This window comes from Lichenostomus cassidix, chromosome 4, assembly GCF_008360975.1.
Source record: "Lichenostomus cassidix isolate B80296 chromosome 4, HeHo_3.0, whole genome shotgun sequence".
NCBI classification, from domain to species: Eukaryota; Metazoa; Chordata; class Aves; order Passeriformes; family Meliphagidae; genus Lichenostomus; species Lichenostomus cassidix.
In genome coordinates this window covers 24,632,326-24,649,182 of record NC_139484.1, presented here as the reverse complement: position 1 = coordinate 24,649,182, position 16,857 = coordinate 24,632,326, and the positions used below count along the sequence as shown (strand labels likewise).

Here is a 16,857-nt window from a genome sequence, read left to right as displayed (position 1 = left end):
CACACCATCCCAGCTAGGTGTGCTCACATTGTCCCACAGCTGCGTGATCGAAACTCAGGGCAAGCAGGTAACAACAAATAAAATGTCCTCTCTTGCCTTCCCAGGGTGAGATTGTTGAGATTGCTTCCAACAATCCTGTTGGGGCACAGACAGCTTCTTCCTTGGCCTGATGGTATCCTGTGTCTCCCTCTGGGATCCTCCTGCCACAGAGCAATTTTGAAGGAAGCTCAGCCATTGAGTCAATCTCAAGTCATGCATTTTCCACATCACCTGGGTGGTGGCTGATATTTAGGCTCGTGGCAGAACAAAAGGGGCAGAGAAGTAAAATGTCCACTACTGCACGCTTACTAAATTATGTTATATTAATGCCCATTATCAGGGGAATTGGACACTGGAACGGGCTACCCATGGAGGTGGTGGGGTTGCTGTCCCTGGAGATTTTTAAGGAAAGACTGGACATGGCACTTGGTGCCATGATTTAGTTGACACGGTGGTGTTTGAGCATGGGTTGGACTCAATGATTTCACAGGTCTTTTCTGACTTCATTGAGTCTGTGGTTCTGTGGTAGGGATGGATTTCAGAATCAGTGTGAACACTGTTGCTGCTGCCATCTCCTCCTCTACCATATAGAAAATGGATATTTGTGCTTCTGATGGGAGTAAGGCACAAAGGATCCCTTCCTTGCATGGCAGATGGCAGCCACCACAGGCAGAGACCCTTAGCCTGGTGGGAGGATGTCCAGTAGGAGCTCTTGCATTTATGCAGAGCCCCACTGAACTGACATGCAGGCACTGGCTCAAGCACAATGGTTACAGGCATTGCTCCACGCTGGGTTATATTTAACACAGGAGCCTAAATTACACAGCAGATCTGGAGAACTCCCTTTGAAAAGGCTAACAAGGTGCCACCTTTTCTCAGGTCAGAGCCAGGACTTTTGAAAGCACATGTGTTTGACATGACCCAGATCAACTGAACAAAGTTACATTAACAGGAACCCCTCCCCTCCGTGGGCACTGGGCAAGAGGCAGCTGCCCTGGTGCGTGGCTAGAAATTAGGAGCAGCCCCAGGGGATTTTGTAGGCTTCCCCAGCTGCGGGAAGAGTCCGCAGGGAGGATGTGCGGCAGTAACAAGGGACACAAAAATGTGACTGAGGGGACAAGGAGCTTCTGGGAGATGAGAATGAGCTGAAAAATAACTCATTTCCCCAGATGAGGATAATTCAAGTAAGTTCAAAGATATGAACTTCCTCCAGAGCATAAGCTTCTCTGGGGCAGAAACCTGTTAATTTGGAGAACAGAGGCTGTGTGGGCAGCTCCATAAACCATGGAGTGGAGCAGGAGGGGAGACCTTCCTGCCCAAATCAGACATTCATTCAGACCTGCAACATCAAATCCACAGCCCAGGACAGGGGGCAGGTGAAGTAAATCCATCTTATTGCAACCCTGTGCAAGAGCTTGCATAAAGCAATGTACCTGGACATCTCCAAGAGCTGCCCTACACCCTTCCTCTGGATCCACCTCTGGAGTTTGCTTAGCTGTTTTTTTTCAAAACATCCATAGCAGTTCCACCTTTTTAATATCTACATATAAAACTTCCTGATGCTTTGGGTTTTAGTGAACCACAAACTACCTTAAAAATGCAACATAAAATTAAAGAATTCACTGTTCATAGCTCCAAGTAGGGAACCAAGTAATTAATATACAGCTTAATCTACAGCTTCTGCTATCCTTATACAGCTCTAGTGCTTTGGCCTGCAGCCCCTTTGCCTTAATTGCTCTCACTAAAGATAGCACTCTTCTAATGCAGAATAATCTGGTGATTCCTATGCCCATATCAGGGCTAAATGTGCAGCGTTTAAGAGGGAGAGAGCTCAAAATAACAAGGTGTTTGTTTGCATGCAAGTAAAAACAGAACAGTTTGCTGAAATTTGAAATAATAGATCTCACATGAAATGAAATCCCATTAAAAGGTAGTTTTTCAAGTTATCTAATAATATTCTGATTATGGCTAATATCTCATGGATGATTCTTTGTCAACATATAATGGTGAGCCACAGCCTGTCTGCATGCCAAAGATACCCTCTTTAAAGAAAAATAAACACCACACGCTTCTGATCTTTCTCATATAAAGATTTTTTTAATGAAACACTACTTAGATGCTTCACGGCCAGCGAACATAAATAAATGTAATAAAAAGTAGTCTTGGCTGTGAGAGAGGTCTGAAAAACTGAATTCCTCAAGGGACAGACATATAAACCAGGGAAAGTTTTATTTCATTATCAACATAGTAGCGGAGTGCATACATCAGCTGGTATCAATCTTGGTTATAGCTTGAGGCCAGTGGCTGACGGCATGCTGCAAATTCAGATTCTGACTTTTCCATCACAGCGTGCATTTGAGTAATTTTCTGCAGTTTTGGGTTTTCTAATCTGCACTCCTCTGCTGCATCACCTTCCTTGTGCCCAGAATGACTGCCTGCAATTGGAGGTTCAGGGAGTTTTTAAGCTGGAGGTTGTATCCGACCGCTTGTTTCATAGACAAAATGAATTTGCCTAATCCTTTTCTGAATCCATTCATTCTGTCAGCCTCCATAACATCTTACAGCAAGAAACTTCATAATTTAATTACACATTGTGTAAAAAGGTGCTGAAATTAGTAAAAGTTATTAAAGTCTTTTAGCCAAGAAGAGTATTATTATCCAGAGCCTCTTGTTTTGTTGAAAAGCCTTGCTACATGGGCAAGGACTGTCGGCTCAGCTGCCGACTGGAGGCTCACCCAGACACACAAGTTTTGCAGCTGCTCCTTGCTTCTGACCAGCACAAAGCAGCAAAGGAGGCAAGGTAGAAACAGGAGAGAAAGCACACAGCTTTCTGTGGAGATGTACAGGCCAGAAGCTGGCGGATCAGTCATGGTGTAGCCTGGCAGATGAGCAGTAAGGGCCGCAGTCTGAACCCTTGTTCAACCCTCTGCAATAGCCCAGCCAGCCACAGAAGTCCCCCTCTCTCATAACCCTTCCTCAGCGGGCGACAGGGAATTTTGTGATTATAAGTGCAACCATTCAATTGTGGTTTTCTCCTCTACCCCACACTGTCCTTAGTGTCATCCCCCATCAGCTCTTTTTCAGCTCAGGATCTTGCCTATAGATCCCTGCTCCAGCACAATTATGAGTCAAGGTCTGAAGAATTTGGCCGAAAGCTCATTGTGTGTGATGTTCTCTCTCCTTTGACAACTCAGCCATACCTGCAGGACTTTTGCTCACATCCCTTTACTTTCCTCAGCCTTACAGAGCCTTTCTGAAACTCTAAATTGCAAGCCAAAACTGCCTGTTCTCCTGGACACGGACACAAGTAGTCCATGAGGCCCACGCAAAGGAAAATGGAGCTAAAGGTGAAATGGCCAGCTGCAACTCACACTGACCTTGCTTTTCATCAAAAAGTGAGCCCTAAATGCTGTCTCTATAGGTCATGCCTCTCTGCCTTCCAGTCACTATGAAGACATGTATTTTCAGATCATTACCAGACTTGAAACAGTGAAGCTATGATGCTGAGATCACAAGGCTCTGAACAATACCCCAGACTCCTGCAAACTCCTTTTTTTCTGGCACTTGCCTATCAAACACTGCTGCCTCTGACTGGCATTCAGCTGTTACTGTTTAATACCTCTGTTGGGCAAATTAATGGCAGTTACTTCCATGGGAAGTGAGAGATGGTACTGTAAAATAAGACCCACCTCCAATTAACTTTCTCAGCAAGAAAGAAAATTCGCCACCTCGTTACTTGCTTTAAACACTTTCCCTGGGGGAGTGCTGCATGTTTCACGGAGTGCAGCAAGATCCTTGGTACAGCCTGGCTGCTGTTCCCCCTCCCCATCCAGCTGCAATTCGGCCATGGACTTGGTCAGACAGAGGTCAGGGAATCAAAAAAAGTAAATAGGAGTCATGTACTGGGAGCACACATTCACTGCATTGCTGAACTGTCTTACTAACCCGGGAGTAGCCTCCCACACTCCCATGCCGTTAGTGCACAGCTGCTGCTGGAAAGTTGCCTGCAGAGCCACTCTCCCCTCCCACCTCTTTCAAAGGACCTTGTCTGGAGCTACCAGGCTTCTGCTGGCAATATTTGTCAGGGAACAGAGGACTACTGTCACTTAAAAACAAGCAAAGGATTACAAGATGCTTTGATTTCGTTGGGAGCACAGAAAGGGAACGGTCACCATTTCAAAAGCCAGAAGGAAACACTGGTGCACAGTCAGCTCTGCGTGTTCATTGTATATTTGGCAGAATATATCAATTGGTGTATGCTGAATTCCAAAACAGGTCTGGCTAGAGCCATGCCAAGGGCTATTGTAAAAGCACCTCGTATGCTTATGGGGCTCCAGATACTAATTTTGCCCTGTACAAGCAAGTACAAATAGGAATAAACATTTTCAGCATAAGGCTTCCAACGATGTGTGCACAAAACCTCTAGCAAAAGGCCCTCAGTGGCTTTCCCCAGTGCATCCAAGAAGTTGCAGCGTGAGACACTCGGCAGCACTTCTGAGTCCAAGCTGGAGGTGCAGAAGCAGGACTCAGTTGGAAGGGCCTTTGAAAAGCTGCCCACAGACACTGCCCCTGGGTGCGGCATCCTGGCTCTCGGGGATGGAGAAAATCCCATCCGTTCTCGGACACATATAACATTTATTTATTCAGGAGCAGAACTTCCCCCTCTAAGAAAGTAGGAAATGTTGACGTAAACGGGCAAAACTGCTACTTTGAAATTAAAACACATTTCTTCAGACAGAATCTCACATTAATATGGTGTCCAACAAAATTACTAAAGTTTGGATTTTCAAAGGCCCCCTCAGGGATGTTTTACTCTAGTCCCTTTGAACATCTCTTTGGTCCTTTCAAAAATGCCAGCCTAAAAATCCCTGCTGGGGGGCAGCATGTTGCCGTGCTCTTTTCAGGTCTTACCTTTAATACAACATTAACCTCACATTTTGCATTTTTCCATGCATGGCTTTCTGGGTTTAGTTCTGACTCTGAGTCCTGCGTCCCCTTTTATCCACATGCTGTGGATTATCTGATCTGATGAGTCATCAGAAATAATCCTGCAACGGCACTGCTCAATGTAAGGGTTAGTTTGCAAGCTAGTTTGTGTAGCTGGTATTGTTTATTTCAATAAACCATGCCACTTGCCATGTATTTTATCCTGCACTTTAAAAAAAAAAAAGAAAGCAGCCTCTAGCTGCTAACTATTTTAATCTCAAAATAAGATAACATAAGTGAGATCTGAGCCACCAATGCCTTCCTCTAAACAAAAGCTCTTACAATAAAAATGCACTGATAAGATTTGCCCACTCAAATCTCATAAAGCCCATGTTGTTGCAAGAGCTAAGAAAACCTAGCTCTTTAAACAGAGTAATTCTGGGCTAAGAACATTAATGGCATCCCAGAACTGGAAAGATGGATGTGTAAATTAAAAAGCAAAAAGCATGTATACACTCTTTAATATCCTAATACCTATTACATGTGATCTCTTTCAAAGTAGCTTTAAATGAGAAGTGCAGTTACTCTTTGATATAGCTGCTAGAAACATAGCCAGGATGCCCTTTGTTACAAATTTTAAAAATGAGCCCATGTTTCATAATGGCTCATAATAAATGAGTCTTCAAAACCAGCACACATTATTCCCTTTTTGGTTTTTTCTCCATTTAAAACATAAATCTGTATGAAATACAGAATAGTTCCCTTCACTTGGCAGAATCCTCTTGACCTGACTGTTGGAAAGAATCCCTTTCAGCCACCATGACAGAAATGATCAAACATGCGACAAGAAATCCTCTCCACATCACACCTAAGTTGCCTCAAGGCTACCAGGAACAGGCATCACTGCTTCATCATCTGGGACCCACCAGTCTCAGCAGCATCTGGGGGCCACAGCAGGTGACCCATGCCAATAAGCAGCTGGACATAGGCCATGGAGTGTGAGCCACAGCATCTGCAACACAAACCTGGACCCAAATCCAGAGGTATGCCAGATTCCTGGACACTGTACTTGTAAAAACACTGGAAAGAGACTGCGCCACCAAAGGGACAACTGCCTGGTACAACTCTAGAGTGAGGGAGGACACTGGGTTTTCCCCTCAAAAAATCTGCTCTGTTATTTACAACTTTCCCTATGGCATTCATCAGAAGAGCAGAAAGCCTCTTTAAACACAGCAATGAATTCGTTCTCACAGGACTAAAGAAAGAGAGTCTTAGAAGTATTATCCTTGTTTTAGAGGCACAGAACAGGTCCATATTTCTAAATACATCCATACAACCTGAGGCAGCCCGGGGCTGGCTCCCCAGTGATGCCGTGCAGCAGCAGCATGTGCAGGACACCACAGCGGTAACTCTGCAGAGCCAGGGCTAATCATCACATCCCTGCTCTGGCTCTGCTCACCCCATGTCCTGAAGGAGGAGGATTTATTTGCTTCAGAAGGAATTTGGGAATTCAGCCTATATATTCAACTTGCACATAAATCACCGATGTTATCTAAATGGGGTGGCAAATGCAGACCCAGGGAACACGCATAATTCAGTCACATCGCCTTGAAAAGGCACCGAAAAAGCTCGATTTGAGGCATTTAAAAACCTAACATTCTTTGTTGTGCTTTGCAGTCCTGAGGGAGCAAGCGGGAGCCGGGTGACCACCCCCGCAGGCCCGGGGCGGGCAGGGTGTGCAGGGCGGCTGGGGACCCCCAGGGATTCCCGTGGCGCACCCCAGCTGTGCCAACCCTGCAGCGCAGAGCTCAGAAAGAAATCCCTGTGCCACTCAGCAGCGGGGTGCGCGCCTGGCCCGCCGGGGAGCAGCGGGGCACAGCGTGGGCTGCCGCAAAAGGCGGCTGGCCCCCAGCGCAGCCACCCCTCGGGGGGCCACCCTCGACACTTCTTCCCAGGGGGAGAAAAAACAGCGGAGGGTTTGCCTAGAAAGAATGCCTTCGAACCTCCGAACTGGCCTCTCGGGCGGGAGAAGGGGACATTTTTGCCGCTCATTGCCGGTTTGTCGGGCGATATAAAGGAGCTTTGCCCCGCGGTCGCGCAGCCCCGGCCCGGCCGCGCTCGTGGACGCGCTGTCGGGCAGCCCTTCCCGGCGGAGCCCGCTTGGCTCCACAGCCCGGCGGCTTTAAACAAAAGGCTTGGGCTCTGGGTTGGTTGCTTGATTTTTTTTTTTTTTTTCCTTTTTAGAAAATAACTGCAACCCCCTTTTGCAAGAATTATTTTTCTCCCTCTCCCTCCCGCCTGTCCCCCGACCACCATGTGCTCCCCCCGCTCTCCCTTGCCTCCGACTGGCACGCGTCCAGGACGGAGGAATTTCCCCCCCCCCTTTTCTATTATTATTTATTTAATTAATTAATTTTACTTTATTTCCACTGCACATTTCGGCTCCAGCTCCCCAAACTCTTTGATCTCCCCCGCTGTCTCCTTACCCGGAAGAAAACCCCGGCTCTCTCAGCTGGGAGCTCGGCGCACACGTGGGCGCCCTGGCGCGCCTCCATGCTCCTGCCAAATTTAGTCACACAAAGGGCTCGGGGGGGGACCGGGGGGGGATGAAAGGGGCCGCCGGCGGGACATCAAAGGCGCCGCCGCCCCGCCCCACTCCCGCCCTTCCCTATATAGGGGGCGCCGGCGGCGGACCCCGCTTCGCACGCGAGAGTGTCGTGTGTCCCCCCCGCCCCGCTTATTGAGCCCGGAGGGCTCGGCATTGGCACCCCGGTTCCTCCCTCTCCCCGGTCAGCCCCGCTGAAACTCTTCGGGGTTCTTCCCGCTGCCCCGAGCGCTGGTGCTCAGCACTCCACGGTGCGGGGCTCCCCTCCCTGTTGGCACCCCCCGCATCGAGTCCGGGAAAGCCGGGCTGGCCGTCGGGGACTGCTCGAAGTGCGGGTGCCTTCAACGCTGAAATGCAAAGAACCCCAACAAACAAAACCTCCGCAACTCCCTCTGAAACGCCAAAACCCACTCAAACGACCTAAAGAAGGCGAAACCTGTCCAAAACTAAAAAACAAAACAGACAAGCAAAAAATACCCCCCAAACCACGAGAAAATACAAACTCACGCTAAAATGAAGAGAGTAAGGAAAAAAAAAAGAAAGGCAAAAATCACCCCTACGAAAGTAGGAAACGGCGCGGTAGCCGCTGCGGAGCCTGGTGCCGGGCACGGCGGAGGGCACGCTCCCGGTAGCCCGGGGAGGTCGGCGGGTCCTGCCAGGGACGAGAGCAGGGCCATTCCCATACCCCGGGCCTTGCCCCCACCCCGGCCATGCCCCACGAACTGCGAGTAAAGCGACAGCTTTGTGTTGTCTCCAGTCAAATCTGACTTTGGAGTTGAGGTTTCCTGAGTTTATCTTCTTGTCATAAATCATTACGGTTTCCACATCCCCCCGCCCCGGTCCCGCCGCCCCCACCCCGGCCTTTTTTTGTCTTCAAAATCCTTCCACCAAAAAACCGATCCGGGAAAGACTCCAGCCTACGTGAAGGGACGGCGGAGGGGCGGGGGGAGGCTGCTTTTCCAGAGGGACCCGGTAATGAAACAGAGGAGTGGCCGCGCTGCCGGCTCCTCCGGCGGGGTCCCTGCCGGCTCCCGGGCCGCGCCGCCCCGTCGGGAGAGCGGGTTGCAAAGCTCAGCCGCTCGCCGAAGGTCTTTGTTTTCAGAACCGGACCGTCCCGGGCAGCTTTGCCCGGCCCGGGTGTCCGGTGCCCGCCGAGAGCCAGGAAAGGGAAGAGGGGCTGGCGGGATGCGGAGATGTGCATCTCCGCTCAGGAACCATCCCCGAGTTGTCTGTCGTTTTGCAAACAACTGCTTCCCCATTGCCTCTCTGCAGCTGTCTCCGGGAGAGAGGGGGTCTCCCTGCATCTGGAGAGCATTGCACAATTAAGTCCCTTCCCAGGGGTTACATTTCTAATTTCTTTCTTTCTCGATAATTTATTTCACGCACTTGTTCGACTTAGTCCATCCCCCGTTTCCCGCTACCTTGCTCACTTTCTCGGGGTTTGGAGGGTCTCATTTCTCAGCTGGATTTTAATTACCCATTCGTGGACGATGACGCAGAGCCGCGGGCGGCGGCGTGGGCAGCCGGGCTCAGCCCGCCCGTGTCCCGGCCGGCAGTGCCGCCGTGCCGAACCCAGCATCTGCTGAAAACGGATTGAGCATCCACATGTTCCCGTTCCTCCGGCTCCCGGCGCTTGAAGGTTTAGCAACCTGACGGGGCATGTGCAAAGCACCAATCGCACTTTTCCGATGCCAAAATACTGGGAAGTTGTTTCCTGCAAAATGTGCGCCCATTGCGTTCGCAAAATACAAGTTGCGGATCCTGACGTTTCCCAAGCGCAGCGCCTGCTTTTGTCTGGATGATTTTTTTTTTTCTACTGTACTCGTGCCCTGTTGCAGGGCGATGCCGGATCAGCCGGGAGCTAACGGGGCAGCGCGGTGCAGGGGGAACGGGACAGGGTGGAGAGGTAAATCTGCGTTACTGCTCTGGCTCCATTTACCGGTCCGAAACTGGGACGAGCTCACCCCGACGGGTTTCTCCCTGACTCTCGGGGGCTACTACTCGTTTCTGCCGGTCACTTGCTGGATTCAATGGGGATGTCTTAATTCTGCCCTTCGTCCGAAGCGGGCGCGGGCTGAGCCTGGTCAATCAATCCCTCGCACAATTCCCACACCGGAGCAGCGCCATGTGGCGATGGGGAAGGCTCAACAAAGCAGCCCTAAAAAAGCAGGTCTGTCCGCCCTTCCCTGGGATGCAGCTAATGCCTGTGCCCTCCTCGGCGGGCTCTTGGCTGGGGAGGGAGAGGAGCGGCAGTGCCCCGTAGCAGCCCCCGCGACGCGTACACGCACACACACGGGCGTACACGTGTGCGTGTAGACACACGCACGGACACACAGAGTGGCTACTCCGCGCAGCCAGAGCAAAGTTTGCCCGGGGGCAGCCCCACGCTCACTCCCCCCCTTCCCCTCCTCCCTGGCTCTGGCCCCGGCCCCCTCCTCTCCCCGCCCCCGCCGCCCGGCCCTCCCGGCCCGGACACGGTGTCAGTCACGGCGGCGGCTCCTTTCATCTCCACCGCCCCCGCCCCGCCCCGCCCCGACGGCGGAGTGAGGGAGGGAGGGCGGGAGCGATGCTGAAGTTGCGCTGCCGCCGCCACCCCGCGCCCCACCGCTGCCCCCCGTGGGGCGCCGCGCCCGCCGGCTGCGGCAGGAGGCCCCGCGCCGGGCGCTGAGCGCGGAGGCGGCCGGGGGCGCCGCGCCGGCAACTTTTTCCCCTGCCCGCGGGCGCGGAGGGAAGCGAGGGGGGTGCACCTCCCTACCCGCTCCATCCCTCCCCTCCTACCCTCCCTCCCTCCCGGGGCTGTTTCTTCCTCGCCCCTCGCGGTGCCGCCGAGCCGAGCCCAGCCGTGCCCGGAGCCGCGGACGAAGCGGCGGACAAAGGCCCGGTGGGTGCGCGGCACGGGCAGCGCCGGCCCCTTCCCCCGGGACGCCCCCTCCCTCTGCCCGCCTCCCCCCAGCCATTTTAACTCGGTCCCGCCGGGGTGGTGGCAACTTCACTCGGAGGCGAAGCGCGGGCGGGCTCCGCTCCCCTCCGCGTATCCTCGCCCCCAGGGTGAGCCCGGGTCCCGGGGGGGATGGAGGGGGGTCGGGTCTCCTGGGAGGCGGTGCCTGGCGCCGTCGGGACACAAGCGGGCGTATTTCGACCTATTCCGGCCGTGAGGCGCTGCGAGGCGAGGGTTCCCGCGACGTCGGTGTTGTGCGGGAGACGGGGTACCTCGGCACCGAGGGGGCGGGCGGACAGGCGGGGGTGTCCAGCTGCCGAGAACAACCCCGAGGAGTTCACGGGATTTTTCCTTCTTCTCTCCTCCTTCTTCTCTCTCTCCTCCTCCTCCGCCCTCCTCCTCCTCCTCCCCCCGCTGCTCCTCCCGCTCCCCTTCCCGCGGCGGGCCGGCGGCCGCAGCAGACGCCGCGCTGCCGTGAGGATGCCGCAGCTGCCGGGGGCCGGGGGCGGTGGGGGGGACCCGGAGCTCTGCGCCACCGATGAGATGATCCCCTTCAAGGACGAGGGGGACCCCCAGAAAGAGAAGATCTTCGCCGAGATCAGCCACCCCGAGGAGGAGGGCGACCTGGCCGATATCAAGTCCTCCCTCGTCAACGAGTCCGAGATCGCCCCCGGCGCCAACGGGCACGAGGTGCGCGGCCGCGGGGGCTCCGCGGGGCAGCGCGGACGGAGGGGGAGCGGGATGCCGGCGGGCTCCGGCCGCTGCCGCGGGGGAGGGAGCTTCGGCGGGGCACCGGGGAAACCTCTGTCTTCTAGATTTCCCATCAGAAAAAAATCATCTCACCCTAAATCCTGTTTCCAGAGGTGTGTCGGGCAGAGCCGGGCGAGCACCGCGTCCGGGAAATAGGCTGGAGGGGCTGGCTGCTTCCGCGCTTCGGCCCGGGACGAGAAAGTTGCCGCGAGTTCCCCGACGGTGCGGTGGTATTAGACCTCAAGCAGCCATGAAATTTCCTCAGTAAAATCAGCAGGGTCGGAGCATTAGCTGTAAACTCTTTAAGGGATTTGCATAAAACTGTTTGGGAAGAAATTCCCGACTCTAAAACAACTCCACGGCGAGCGGGGTACCTGCCTTTAAAAAAAATAAATTGGTTTTTTTCCCCTAAAGATCTGCTAAGGAGGGCAACCTAATTTTCATTATTATTTTTGGTATCTTTTTACCAAGACCGTTTTGACCACCAGAGCGCCAAATATTTTCCAGAAATTATCCACTTTCATCAAAAGCGGAGTGCTTCTGCTAGAAATGCCTTGCAAAACCCTGTAGTTATTCACGTCATAAAATATGATGATCGATAACACAAGTATTTCTGCTACAGTTGCCTTCCTAGCTACTTAAGAGGAAAATTATGTTTATCTCATGCTCATTAACTTTTTTCTTTCTTCAAGAAACTGTAGCCCTGTGATTGATAAATGAGCATCCATACAATGACTTTTTTCTTTTTTTTCTTTTCTGATGGTGGATTCCTTGTGGTCAGGTTTCCAGGCAGACTCAAGCACAGGATTCCTACCATGATAAAGGCAGAGAACACCCCGAGGAAGGTGAGATGCGCACAGTCTTGTCTTGCAATATTGTCCCTCTGTAACCATCCACACAGTCCTCAAAGTGGAACTTGGTTTCTTTTGGGAAACATAAATTTAGTACCTTTTGGGAAAGAGGGATGCCAGAGCATTTTCGAAGAGCATTTGAAAAGGAGATGGATGTGCAGCACGTTTATCTTGAGTGGCCAAATGGTATTTCAGTTGTTTAGAAACTGATAAGTAGGCCAAATGGATCTTCACTGAAGAAATAACTATTTTTAGGATATCAGCTAAAACACATCTATGTTTTCACTCATACAATGCACAGTTGTGTTCAGAAACTCTGCTTTTCCCCATAGCCATAGTCTGTCACTTAAATCTCCTCTTTCAAATCTAAGTATGAACAGACCTCTTGCTTTTTAAAAATGTACCAACTGGTTAATTTTGATTGAGAAGGACAGAGGAAATAGCAGAGTTCATTGAATGTAATTTAGGAAGCTGGACATACGTGTAAAGAATGTGTTCTGTGAAGGATGGGAGATTATGTTTAAAATCAAATGCTTATCATCACAAGATAAACCAGATCATAAATTCCATATAAAGACAGACACAGTTCAGTCTTGGTGCTTTCCAGGACTCTGAGGCCATCTTCCTTCAAATTTGTCGTTAAACAGCCTAAAAGCAATGATGTCCATGCTCATAGCATTTTGGCAGTGAAGGGGAGGTGTTCAGCTCTGGATAGTTTTCTTTTCAGCCCTGCATTTTCTTAAAACCTCACTTTCAAATAGTATCCTTGTCAATGTGTGTGTAGGTGGGAGACCTGTTCATACCGATTTGCAGGACCTGGACCCAAACACTTTATTTTCCTACCAAATAGCCTCCCTCACTTGGCTTCCCTCTTGACTGTAGTACCACGTGTGCCCAACAGTCTCTCTCCCAAATTGTGAGGACCTCCTTCCAAGCCACCCCCTGCCCTTTAATTTTTCCCAATGAGCATAGCCAGAATGAATTGTTTGCTGCACATACTGGCTCAGCAAGCGAAGAGAATTATACCTAGTTATCACAGCCCTGTCCTCTCTTCCTTAACAATGATGTTGGAAACCCATACTGGCAATAATATTGAACCCACAAATCCTAGAAACATGTACAAAATTGGAGAAAACTGCTACTTGAGAAATGTGATGTCATTGCTTATGTATCTACTTTGATCTGAATGGGTGTTAGCAAAATAATTTACTCTGAGGCTATTCTGTATTTTAAACACAAACTCCTCACCAAGAGTATTTGCTCCTTTAAGAATAAACTCTTCCTAGAAAAAAATGTTGTTATAAATTGCTTCGGATTGCTTTTTGTCAGCAGTAATTTCCATGAGCAAGAAAACATTTGCATGCAGAACATTTTTAAATATGCACAGTACCTGTTTAAATGCTCTAACTCATGAGAAATGCATATGTGGGGAATAATGTAATCATTGTTTCATCTTCCATAGGAAAGCATCCCGACAGTGGCTTATACAGCAAGGGACCATCATACTCTGGTTATTCTGGGTATATCATGATGCCAAATATGAATAACGACCCATACATGCCTAATGGATCTCTGTCGCCACCCATCCCCAGAACAGTGAGTTATCTCTTCCAAAGACTGGTTTTGGCAAGCTGTGTTTCCTCCTGTTTGGTCTACAGAGTGTTGAAAACGGGGTCTTTTGGGTAGTTTCAGTAACGATGAAGGTTAAGCTTCTGCTGTTCAGAGCCTCTGTCCAGTGGAGTATGAGAGCTCTTAGAGGTGTTGGCCGTGATCACAGTGGAAAAGCTGAGATTAATGTCTGTGAACAGGGCTGGGGGCTTTGTGGGGGGAGCCCTGGTTTACGGCCGCAGGATAATGTATGGCAGAATGATGTAAATGCCGTCTTTGTAGTGACTGGGACAGATGTGAATTTTCTGGCTTTAACTCTTCGTTTGTTGAGGAAAATCAAGGGCTGGAAGCAGAACTGCTAAAGTTGCATGTTGTTAAGATGAGAAGATTGGATTTTTTTTGCCTTCAGATGTGGCATTGCTCTTTGCTGGTTGATATTTATTTCCACCATCAGTTGGTCTGCATGAAGGCTTTATCTATCTGGCAGCATTGCTTTGAAACATACTCTGTATCTTCAGCCAGAAATTGTGAAATGGTCGTTTAGGAATTAATATCAACCATGATGCAGTAGTTACAGCTTTCCCTTGCATTGTGGTGAGCACTGATTCTTCCAGGTTGGTCCCTCTGTTTCCATTGGTGTAGATGCATGTTTAATGGATTTTAATGTACTTTTAATTCTGGATAGTCAATTCCCATTTATTTTTGTAAGCCTCTTGGTATACATATAGAGCAATGGAGAGGCAGTGTTAAAATGAGCTGTGGAAATTATATTAGTAGAACCAGAGTGGAGCGGGAAACAATTTGCTTGTAGGCATCCTGCTGGAAAAATGCCGCTGCCGTTGTGCGTGCTGTGATATGAGAAGTTGGATGCTGTTACTTCCCTGTGATAAAGCAGTTTTCCCTTTTACTGGCTCTTAGATTCTTTACTTGGAGGTCTCTCTCATGGCATTGTTTTGCTCTCTGATGTTCTTGATTTTTATTCAGGATTGTTGCATTTGACGTCAAAACCAAAAAGAACAGGGACTGATCTGTATTGGTAATTTGACAGCAGCAAAACATGCTAAATTGGTGTATGTTTGGAGTCGGAATGACAGGGTGCTTTGGCACAGGAATACACATGGATCTGCATTTGAAAGATGCAAAAACTCATGAAATATATTGCTTTCTATAGCTGTGGGGCGGTTTTTGTGTATAAATTCCAGTTCAGAGGCCTACAGCCATTTAGGGTGAAGCATGATGATAACAGTCTGTTGATAGTTGTTGTTGTAAATGCTGTTCTACAGAAAACTTCTGTTTGGATGTATCAATAGGGAAAAGCATGCAGCTTTTCAAGAGGGCATCGAAACTCAAACCTGCCCTTTGGAGGGCTCGGAGACTTTAGACTTTTTTTATTTACCCCCTCTTTGCCATGTTACCTTCCTAAGAAAGTCCTGAGTGCTGGTGCGTGGCTTGGAACAACAAAATCCAATTTAATTATTCGCTGAGAATTTTCCCCACGTATTCATGCTGCCACTCTTTACAGATCTGGCATCAATGTCCTCAGAATCTTGCAGAGTCTCTTGTCTCAGGTACTTGAGGAACTGCCCTTTTGTGTGTTAGTGGGGAGCAAGGGAGGAAAACATATCTTGTTTTTAATTGTAAAGCTGCCTGCTGAACATCTGAGGGGCTAATTTCGTTCAGTGCTGCTCTTGCATGTTACAGCAGCACCACTATTTCAATAAAATAGTGCTGTTGCAGGGCTGCAATGTTGACATAAGCCTGGAGTTCTTTCACTTTAACCACAAGGCTACACGCTTGAGTTATTAAATAATTTTTTTGTTTAATTGAACTATAATCTTTGTTAGGCTCGTAGCTGACAATCAGGTTTCAATGCGCGGGAGATCAAAACGCGGCATGCAGGAGGTGCCACGTTCGCTCTCTCCATGGCTTTCCACAGCCCCGGCGCCGCGCCGCTCTCACCTCTGTGGGGTCCCTCCAGGTTTGCTCTGCCTCCCCTTTCCAGGGCAAGGAGCAGCTGAGATCAGCAAGCACTGGAGGCAGAGGTCTCCCCTGGGGTGTCGGTCCCCAGCCATTTGTGCCTGGTGTGTACCTGCGCCCTGCTATTTGCATGACAAAGACGCTTCTTGTTGATGCATCTGTTGCCTGGAGGTGTTAGCCAGGATTAAAAAGGAGCCCTGGGGCGCTGACTCTTTTTTTCCACCTTGGAAGGACCTGCTGACTGCAAACTGCCCCGGGGATGGTCCCCTGGGGAATGGTGTCCAGACACAGGGCAAGGACCATCTAAGAGGAAGGAGAGCAAAGCTTTGCTGGAAAGGGAAAAAAGTTACTTTCATCACCATATGTAGGGGGAAAAAAAGCCTTTCATTTTTTTTTTTTTTTTTTTTTTTTGCAAAGGTGACTGCTTTAGCAGCTTGCTTTGTAAAATTAAAAGAACAAATCTATAGTCGGACACAACTTGTCTAACAAACCGTGATTTAAAAAATGAAGCCTAATTTTAGTGCAGCTGTCGGAGGGGAGAGGGTGTTTGAGAAGGATTTAGAATATCCCAAAATTTGCTATTGTTAGAGTGGTCTTGCCTTCCCCATTCTCCTTCCGCACTTCTTTTTCTTTTTATTTTTTAAAAAATTTTCTTATTTGACTGGCAACTGATTTGCTTTCTCCAAGTTGTATTTGTGGGAGCAGGAGAGTGTTAATGCAAGTTCAGGTAGGAGCCTCATGCCGCAGTATGTGTTCTTATCAGATAGGTGGGTAAGTGGAAAAGTGAAGCAGCTGGTTTGGGTGGCTGCAGGAGAAGTGGCATGTGATGGTACCAAAACCGCAGCAACACCTGGTGAATGTGCATCCTGTGTGCTAGAGATATCTTTTGGTGGTTTCTCAGCATCGCAGGGGTACTGGAGATGGGAGTTGGAGACAAGCTGTTTGTTTTCTAACGTGTGGGTTTTTGCTTTGGTTAACAAGACTAGTTTTGGGGTGGCAAACCTTTCTTGTCTGTTTGATGGGAACGTGGGAACAAAGGAGGTGACTGAAGAAGGATAGTTTCTCCATGTTGTAAATTCATCCAGAAGATAATTTTGTCTTTGTTTCTTCCTCATTCTCCATGAATTAAACTTCCCACGGAAAGATAGAGGATTTCTGCAACC

At 49.6% G+C, this 16,857-nt stretch overlaps 1 protein-coding gene across 7 annotated transcripts in view; it reads left to right on the top strand.

Annotated features, from left to right (window-relative positions):
- Positions 1–10,199: 10,199 nt before the first annotated feature.
- Positions 10,200–16,857, top strand: part of LEF1 (lymphoid enhancer binding factor 1) — a 69,596-nt gene continuing 62,938 nt past the window's right edge. The window contains exons 1-4 of one of the 7 annotated variants that reach the window (XM_085058369.1): positions 10,200–10,451; positions 10,970–11,198; positions 12,040–12,103; positions 13,572–13,705. In XM_085058369.1, the coding sequence (XP_084914495.1) occupies positions 10,989–11,198; positions 12,040–12,103; positions 13,572–13,705 (408 nt within the window). In that variant the 5' untranslated portion in view covers positions 10,200–10,451; positions 10,970–10,988. Of the gene's footprint in view, positions 10,452–10,579; positions 11,199–12,039; positions 12,104–13,571; positions 13,706–16,857 lie in introns of those variants that run through there. The other 6 variants (XM_085058368.1, XM_085058370.1, XM_085058364.1 and 3 more) reach the window with 6 other exon arrangements.